Source organism: Telmatherina bonti (genome assembly GCF_933228915.1).
Source record: "Telmatherina bonti genome assembly, chromosome: 9".
NCBI lineage: Eukaryota > Metazoa > Chordata > Actinopteri > Atheriniformes > Telmatherinidae > Telmatherina > Telmatherina bonti.
Window position 1 is genome coordinate 27,327,605 of NC_136627.1, and position 9,520 is coordinate 27,337,124.

Genomic DNA, 9,520 nt, shown 5'->3' on the forward strand with positions numbered 1-9,520 from the left:
ATTAGCCGGTGTCTCATCAACAAAGAAGATGTTGTCCAGCAGCAACACATGACTGCACTGCTGAGCTAACACATTTTGCAACAAATCATTGAATGTATCACACATGACAAAAGGTAAATGAAATAAAAATATATTGAAGCATAAAACGCTCAAATATTTATTTATATGTCATGGGGAATTTAAGCTACGTAAGCAGACTCCTTGTACAACATGCAGACCAGTGATGAAAAGCTAACAGACGTACAGAAGTTGAGTATTTACCTTGCTGCTCATTTTAAGGTTGAATTATGTTAATTCAGTAAATACTGCTTCTAATCTGATGGCAGCTTGGATACCTTCTGTAGTAAAATCCCCTTTTTTTATCCATCTGTAACCGTAATACTTTTCCTTTGTATTTCTGCAAACCTACTTGCTAATAAAATTATCTTTATGTAGAATTTTATTTTTTATCACCATATCTGATACCAAGATACCATATCTGGTATGTAATGCACCAGCCTCTGCTCCAATAACAGTATCCCCAAAACTCATACTGTATTTTGAGCTTTGCCTCTCCTCAGTGCTTTTAGCTTTTTTGCAGGGCTGAACATGTCAGGCTTTTCAAAGTTTAAGAATTTTTCCTCCGTGACTACTTCTATGCCAATCCACAGAAAAACTTCAAAATACATTTATTTTCTCTTCATTTGTCTCATCATTTGAAGATTCACCAGAACTGCTTAATTATGGTAATTTGGTCATTAGACTGAAATGGATGATTAGTGCAGTGAACTATCAAGCAGCAGGAAGCATAGTAAGATCACTTAGCTTGGATGTGGATCTTCATGGTAATACTTCAACAAAAGCTAGAAGATGGGGGAGGTAACCTCTGGACAAACAGAACTGGACAGACCAACACTCGCACTTTGTATTCTGATAATACAACTGCATGAACGGTGACAAGTTCAGAAAGGCCACATTTGATCCTCTACTTTCAAATTAACAAAGACAACTGGCACAGGCTGTAACCAATTCAACCTCATCGAGGAACTCGCAGATGGTAGAGTGAAGGAGGATTATGTACATACATAAATTCTGATATGAAAGCTTGATGTTTTATGTTACTATTATGGGACCAAATATTTTATTATTTACTGGCCCAAATATCTTACTCTTATTTACTTTTGTATTATTTAAGATGGAGAAGAAATACTAATAAGGCTAGACCTCTGCTCTTTCTCTCGCTCTCTCTCTCTCACACACACACAAAAAGATTTCCATGTCTGTCTAAACTTTCTCTGCAGCAACTGAATATGGAGAATACAGAGCATTGTGTCGCACAAGACTCAGAATAACAGGAGATAGATAACGCTAAGACCTTGAAGATAACAGGAGGAAGGATACGATTGACCATTGAATGCATGTTTCAGTGTTACAGGGGAAAGGAAGACAGTTCCATAAATGGTCATGCAGTGCGTGTGTGTAGAGAACTTTTTGTGGGAACATTTATCCAACTGTATGTATCGCTCCACCTATGATGATTTAATAAAAACAGCCTGTTGAAGAGAGAAGGCAGAGTCCTGCTGCAGATCCTGGGGTGTAGGGAGCTGCGCGGGGCTCTCCCTTTGCAAAGGCAAAATATACCAAAGGTACCGTCTGATTTTCTTCGTCCAGCATCCAGCGAGCCCTGAACCTTGGAGAAGGCTGAGGATTGATTTCAGCGCTTCAACAAGAGCAAAGCAGGTGAAAGTATAATCTGAGCCATTTGCAATTACTTGTGGAACAACAGCCTTTAAAAGCAACCTTTGCTTGAGAATAAAAGGAGTGCCCATGTCTTTTGTCAGCATTAACCCATAATAGCCCAGCGTGACGAATATGATGTAATATCTGAGACATCATTTTATGGTAAACCTTTACTCAAAATCCTGTGGAACACGATTAGATGTGTCTCTTCTGCCCCTTAATGGACACCAGAAAGCAGATTGCGCGAGAATTTTGACATATCGCATCGTAATAAATGGTAAATATCCCTAACATATGTAAAAAACATTTAATGTATTTTATTAAAGGGGCAAATAAAGATCTCATATTCAGAAGAAAAGGACTTTTCTTTCATGGGTCTTTAAGGGTTAAGTGACCAGAGATGTACTTTGCTGCAGCAAGAACTACACAGAGACATCATGACGCAAAAAGGTAAACTTACACATCACTGCAGCAAAGGTATGAATTGAACCAGATTTCAGCTAAAACAAGCATTTCTGTATGTCAAGTTAATCTTTCATTTCTATCTTTCTCTGCAACTGCTCCACAGCCCTAATAACTAATTAAATACAACGGTGGCTTCAAGTCTTCTCAGTTTTTAATAAGGCCAGGCAGTACATGGACCCAAGCTTCAAACCTCACTATCAGCTCTGAGCCCAATGTGGCATACAGTGAGTAATATTGTAAACCTGAACTTTCACTCCAGCACCTCGCTGACAAGGAAATCTTGCCATTATACGTTTCACCTTCTCAGTGTGTGACTGATGAACAGCTCTGTTCTAATCATACCCCCAATCACCAGATAATTAAACTGATTGAGTCACACTTGAAAACACAAATGAGATATAGTCCTCTGAACGCCACAGATCTTAAAACTGTTTAATTTGAGCATAAGGGAGTGTGCAAGATCAGTGAGATTACATATTGCCTCATAAGTGTGGTTTAGTAGAAATGTTAAGACATACAGCAGGACTGAAATAAATAAGGACAGTGTTGTCTTAAGTTGATACAGAGTGAAGAACAAGGCTCGTCATCAAATCCATCTGAGGGAGACTTAAAATTATATTTGGTTGTGTCTTTCAGTCATCTGTTCCTCATTCCCACCACGTATCCATCCGCCGTACACGCACTCTCTGCTTATAGTGGTATTCTTTCAAGTGTTTTTTCAAAGCATTTGGAATGGGAAGCATGTTTATGCCATCGTAGGTGGTGCAACTGCTTATGACCGCTCTGCAGATGCGCTGCAAACTAAAAGGCTGTGTGCGGTGGAGGGGGTTGGACAGAAGGGGCTCGAAGAACATGCAGGAGTTGGGGTCCTTGTAGTGTTCTAACAATCCTGTAATTGTGGGAGCGTGGAAGACACTGGGGTCGTGAACGTCAAAGCTAAAGTTGTGGTTCCACTGTTCAATTCGTGCATGCAGCGAGCGGCCGTAGCGGCGGAAGCTAACGGAGAAGAGGTAGTCTTCCTGGGCAGAGTCACGTAGGAGGAAGGTGCCCTCAGGCTTTCCCTCCAGCAACGTTTCTGCCTCATAGCGGTCCATGACTCCCCAGTAACATGGTAGGTTAGTGATCTGCAGCAGGTCTGGAACTAAACAGTGGATGTAGTCAATCTGAGTATGAATACGATAGCCATCATGGACTTTCTGTTGGTCACTCTGAGGAAGTACGGCCTCGGAGGCGAGATTGGCCGATGGTCCCTCTGGGTCAACCAGAGGTTCGGCGGACGTGTCGGAGGTGTGCACAGATGTTGACGCTGAGGCCACGACCTCATCAAGAGTGTCCAAACAGCTCTGTAGCAGGAGCTGGTGCTGCTGTTGTCTTTGGAGAAGAAGCTGCTGTTGCTGTGCAGAGGCTCTCTCTGCCCCAGTCAACTCATTCATCCCATGAGCCAGCTTAGGGCCGTGCTTGTAGAGAAGGTTAATTTGGGCCGTCACCTCAAATGTGTGGATCTCTGCATTCGGTGGTGGTTCAACACCTTGTTCGATGCTGATACGCCTGCGCTCTCGTAACCTATCATCCACGTCCTCCACCGCTACGGCCAGGGTTGAAGTCGGGGCGCTGCAGACTACCGGAGAGTCTAGCAAGGGAGGCTGGGTGATGGGGGCTGTGTGTTGCTTAATGAGATACCATTTCTGAGCCAGCTCTGATCCTACAGGGAAAGGGCAGTCATCCAACATCAGCTCACTGAGATGAATCTTCCGCCTGGAGGAGGTGCAGGAGGCTGACGATGAAAAAGCCTGCGGGGGTGGAGCTGTTGCTGCCGCACTGAGCGTCTTTATCGGAAAACACTGACCCATTGCATCTTGGATTTTTTGCCTGAGAGTGCGACTGCTTGTTGACCCTCTGCCCTCAGCTTCAGTCAGAGCAGGTATCTCCGTAGCAGAGCTAAATGTTCCTAGACCTGGCCTGGCTGAAACCCCTTCTTGTCCTGGTGAAGATGTTGCAGCATCCAAGCTTTGCCATCTCCAGCCTTCCTTTTGAGGGGAGGAAGAGGCTTGATTTCTGGCCTCCAGTTCATTTAACAGTTCACCATATTCAAACCCATCACTAACGGGCCGTACGGCCACCATTTCATGGGACGAAAGGCCTTTTTTCTTCCCCTTTCCACCTTTTCGACAACTAACGGTATCCCGTCTCTCCTCTGACCGGCTTTGCCTCACCTTGGGACGGGCCCCCCTCTCTCGATCCTTTCCTCTGTTTCCAGACTCCTTTGGTAATGACATTATGTGGAGAAACAGCAGCAGCTGTACCACTTCAGGAATTTGGCAAAAGATGCTGAGTGACTGTAGTTATCCGTCAGCAAGTTACCCATCCACATTCCTTCTTTGGAATGCCATCATGGCAACACAGACATTAAACAACCTGCAAAACAAAAAGAAAGTCTACTTAAAACTTGGTTTAATTTCCTGAAAAAAAATCTGGGAGACATATTATTGTACTTTCGATGCTGCAATTTCATCGCAGGCACTGATGCAATTGAACAGCTCAGCTCATAACTTTGTCTTTTTAGTGCTGAAGTTATTTTTACTCTTGAGTTGCAACTGACATATTCATAACTGAGTCATTTGCTGAAGGCTTTGGCAATAAGCACATTGTTTGTGTAAGATCAGTTAAAAAAAAAAAAAAAAACAAGTAAAAACACTCCAAATGTACCTTTTTGCCTTGTTTAAAATAAACAAGTTGACAGATACTATAGTATAGTTTTTAATAGATGCTTATTAGGAAGCAAATAAGCAGGGGTGGAACAAGAGCTGTTACATTTTGCTGTGAAGTTTCCATATGACCCTATTGTGTCTCTGCAGATTTGTTGCTGCAGTTCATTCTTACGTCTTATTATTTAACATATAGTGCCAATTTACAATGACAGAAACCACAAAAAACATTTGGAAAGCAACACATTAAATACAACACATTACTTTATAAACCCAAAAGAAGCAATGTAGTATCCATGTGGACATTTGTTGAGCAAATTTTTGAGAAAGTAATTATAAATGAATGTTGTACAATAGTTTACTTACATTGCTTTCACTCAAACAGTTTGAATATTAACTGATAAAAATTCCCAGCAAAAATATGATTGAGTATTTTTTCGATTGGCACTGACTAAAACGGCAAAAACAAAACCTTACAAAATCAAAAATGATCAAATAACATAAAATGTTTTACCTGTAAATTGCGTGGGGAGATTTTACTGTTACAGTAACATTAAAAGGTTATTAACCAAATGCAAGTAATTGTCCTAAATGTGTAAAACATGAATGCATCCTCTTTCTTCAGTAGGTCTGTAGTTTAAGTTGATGAAAAATATTATTTATTAATTCTATGAATATATTGACAGGTAACAATAAACTGTTAATGAGGTTCCTTGTGAATTCAAATGAATAAAGTAAAATAGACTTTTTTTTAACATTAAAGGTGGACTTTTTAAGAAAAATAGCTGTAAAAGGGAATAGAAATGCAAGCGGGAAATGATGCATGTATAGAGGAGCAATATAAATACAAAAACGTAATGCAAAACAATACGTATACGTATATAGACAGATAGATAGATAGATAGATAGATAGATAGATAGATAGATAGATAGATAGATAGATAGATAGATAGATAGATAGATAGAGTTATTGTCACCCGCTCAAACTTCCCACAGCATCGCTGTTGGTCATCTTTGTTTGTCTCTCGGGTGAACTTCCGTTGTGAAATTGAGTATGAAGCGATTCTTCTTGCAGCTGTTTTCGTTTATGCAGTTTGTTCTGTGTTCGCAGGTCGTTTCTATATTTACAGCGCCTTTTTATTATTATTATTATTATTACGCTTTGGTATTTGCAGCGCTCCTGCATACACGCAGAACTTCCCACCCGCAGTTTTATTCTTCCATACATCGGTTTTTCAATAGAAAGCGCGTCTGAATCTATATGTGGCTGTTTTTCTATATGAAGCGCGTTTGCACCCGTCGGCCACCGTACAAATCCCAATAACTGATTTCTATGTCGAGATGGTTGGATAAAAGTTTTCCTTGAAAAACAAAACTCATGTCAGCTAGTGTAAATTAATAAAACGTCTATTGTAGCCAAGACAATCGCTGGCTGAACTGTGGTGTTACTCTTCCACATAAACGATCATTTCAATATGATACCAAGGTAGCATATTAGCATGCTAACTGTTTATGGGTTGGCAAGGGCAGAGTTAGCAGGACGACTAGCTTTGTGCTAACTTGGATACTCTCTACTCTAGGAAGGATGGCTCAGTAACTTGTTTAAATTCTTGAGTTTTACTTTTCGAAGTCAGAAATATATTGAGAGCATACCTTAAGCAGTTGTTATCAAAGTTTCCCTTCAAATCGTCTTTAGTTTCTTTTTAGATAAAGTAATGACGTTAACAGCAAGGCGGCTAGTTCCCATTAGCTTGATGAACCGCAGGGGGAAAAAATAAACCAAATCGGCTGACCCGGAAGTAATAACTACATTGGTCGTACGTAGAGAAACGCTTAAGTAAATGACAGTAATGAAAACCAGTCTGCTACGCGGCGCGGCAAATACACAACAAAGAAAATGGACACAAGCACAGACTACAAGTGAAGTTGCAAAAGAACTGAACCTTTTTATTTGGACTGTCAATGATCCGACAGATGTTGCACTTCAGACCATTCACACATATGAGTGACAGTAAAAAAGAGTGTAAGCATGTGATGCAAAAAGTTAATAAAATATTAGAAAATGTCTGGGGAAGTCATTAGAATTAAATAGAAATTTTACACGTCAAACATGTGCAGTGTAACCTACAGCTGGCTGCATTAATTCAACCATTAGAAGCCTGGCAGGGACATCAACATGACCACTTGGTTCATGTCTCCATATGACACAGGATCTGTACCTCCAACTGGATGGCTGGTCTGTAAAAATACACCAGGCTGAACTCATGACATGCATTTCCCAACTCATTTCACGCATCACTGGAATGTAAACATGGAGTAAACATATTCCTTGGCCTGTTATTAGTGTTCAGTTTACTCATTATCACATAATTTGAGGCTCAGATAAGCATCGTCATCCCCTGCTGCATCATTAGTATGAACACACTTGCAAAAACATATACTGTACCTCTGTGTCTATCTGAAGTAATAGGTAGGCTGTCCAACACAACAGAGGCTATGAAAAGGATAATCTGAGCCATCTGTAACAACACAGTTGATACACAGTATAGTGAATAGTTTAAAAATAAGACAGCAAGTCTTAAAGCCAGCATTATTAACACACTGGAGTCCTTTTCAGACATGAGTGTGATGCTTTTACTAAGTCAGATCTATCCAAGAGCCTGCTCTGAAGAAATCCATGACCAGAATACAACCACTTTTAAAAAATAAACATTGAGGATGCTGGTGCTGAGCATTTCAGGCACCACATGAACAGTTTGTCGGGACATAACAGCTAACAGTTTAATCACAAGGTAAGAGAAGCCAGTCATTCTCATCACCACATGACCAAAAAGCAGATGTTACATGCCTCATACAAGAACAACTTGAAAAATCTACTGAGACTCATATGGAGTCCACAGATTAGGGGGTAGAGGACTTTTGTTTTCAGGCTCTACCCTGCCACCTCATGTGAGAAGGCTTCAGTTCTTTAATGTGTTACATAGTGAGACAATGGATTACTCATGACGTCACGTAAAATGAATTGAGCATTATCCCAGAGAGATGTAAACAGTGACAGTTAGGCGATATAAACATACAACATTAGTTGCAAGATTTCTGCTCTCTAGCTGTTGGTGATACCAGGCACCATCAACCATCATGTCCTCTATCTACAACAGTGCTGTATTAGTGTGGCAAAACATGCAATTATAGAAAATAAGCATAAATTATCAATATCAAGGGAGAGTAAAAAATACAAGTGGAAAAGATATCTGTAAATAACCATCTTTACTAGACAGACCTCCTATGGCTCTGCTGAAATAATATGTGAATGGTTTCCCTGCCTTTAGAAGCAACCAAAAGTGATCCAAAGTTAAGACCATAGAACACATACATGCACCTCCGGCTCTGCCACATTCAAAGACAGAGGCTGTATAAGATAGTTTTTGATTCAACACTGATACCACATGAAACTGTTAGGGCTCTGAGACTGAAACACACTGAGACACAAACAGAAAATTATGGACACCGTCAAGCACCTTGAGAAGTATGATTCATCAAATCATCACATTGGCCATTGGAGGAAGAGGGCACTGCGAGGGTGAGATGCTGCGCTCAGAGTGTTTATTACAAGTTCAAGCTGCATTTTCAAAAGCCAATCATAAGGGAGCCAAAGGGTTTAGATGGGTTTCATTTAGCATTCTTGCACAGTATTAGATAGTAAATTGAAAACACTGGCTTCTTTGCTTTTTCCAATTCTATATCAAATCGCCTCTAACACTGAACAAACCTCACCGGCCCTTACTAACCCCGCTGGGGATTCCTTCTGGCACAAAATGAGATTCATCATCATTTATAAAGGAGGACATCAAAATCAAGAGAGACAAATTGCAGCTGGCAATAATTCTTCGAACTGCTGTTCTTTTTTTAAAAAAAACAAAAAAATACACCATTCTGCTGCATTTCACAACAAATAACTTTTTCAAATTAACAATCACACAACCCTTCTCTTTGGCTTAGTAGAAGATTAGAGGACAGTCACTTCTACGTTGACTATGTGTTCAGGGTGAAGAACCAAGACAAAAAAGTATGCCTGCAGTTAATTTACAAACTTGTTCTCAATTCTTTTGGTCCTCCCTTTCTTGACATTGCCAAAAAAAAGTATGGTCTCCTGAAAGGAAAAAAAGAACCAAGAAAAGCCATGCAAGTTTCAGCCAACACAAGTCCTGACTAGCACTGCTTATACAATAAGCATGGCCAAGGAAGTCAACACCTGTCTACAAGTGAAACTTCAGAGTGTGTACCATGAGGCAAATTACAGCTTAGTGCCTAATGTCAATGTTAATTTAATAAAAGTGCCTTACTTCTAGCTTGAGATCCCCTAAATATACTAATTATTGGGTGCAGGGGCTGTGGCCATCAGTGTTGTGGATAGAAAGCCTTGTTCCAAGGCAGCGGGAAAAGAAGAGCAATTCAGGGCAGAACCCCTTAAGACAGCACCAATCCACTGATTTTCTCTCATGGTTAGCTGAGCCTCTGCACATCATGTCACAGTCCTGCAGGTGACATGGCACAGTGGGTACAGTTAACCTTTTTTCTGTTCTACAATATAATAATTATCTGTATTACTTTTTTTTTTTAATAAACTTAAT

General features: G+C 40.3%; 2 protein-coding genes across 2 annotated transcripts in view; both read right to left on the reverse strand.

The window, feature by feature from the left end:
- Positions 1-2,531: 2,531 nt before the first annotated feature.
- On the reverse strand, positions 2,532-6,652 carry socs9 (suppressor of cytokine signaling 9). The gene is made up of 2 exons (XM_079246764.1): positions 6,543-6,652; positions 2,532-4,599 (listed from the first exon to the last, which is right to left on the reverse strand). The coding sequence occupies exon 2, from the start codon at positions 4,458-4,460 to the stop codon at positions 2,832-2,834; it is 1,629 nt and encodes a 542-aa protein (XP_079102890.1). The 5' UTR covers positions 4,461-4,599; positions 6,543-6,652; the 3' UTR covers positions 2,532-2,831.
- Positions 6,653-6,925: 273 nt separating this feature from the next.
- samd4b (sterile alpha motif domain containing 4B) overlaps positions 6,926-9,520 on the reverse strand; it is a 14,627-nt gene continuing 12,032 nt past the window's right edge. The window contains exon 13 of the mRNA XM_079246563.1: positions 6,926-9,520. This exon is cut by the window's right edge and continues 193 nt beyond it. The gene's annotated coding sequence lies outside the window, so the exon portion shown is untranslated.

Bases quoted from the DNA above. Each gene is read 5' to 3' on its own strand.
- socs9 (XM_079246764.1), bottom strand. From the start codon at position 4,460: ATGTCATTACCAAAGGAGTCTGGAAACAGAGGAAAGGATCGAGAGAGG.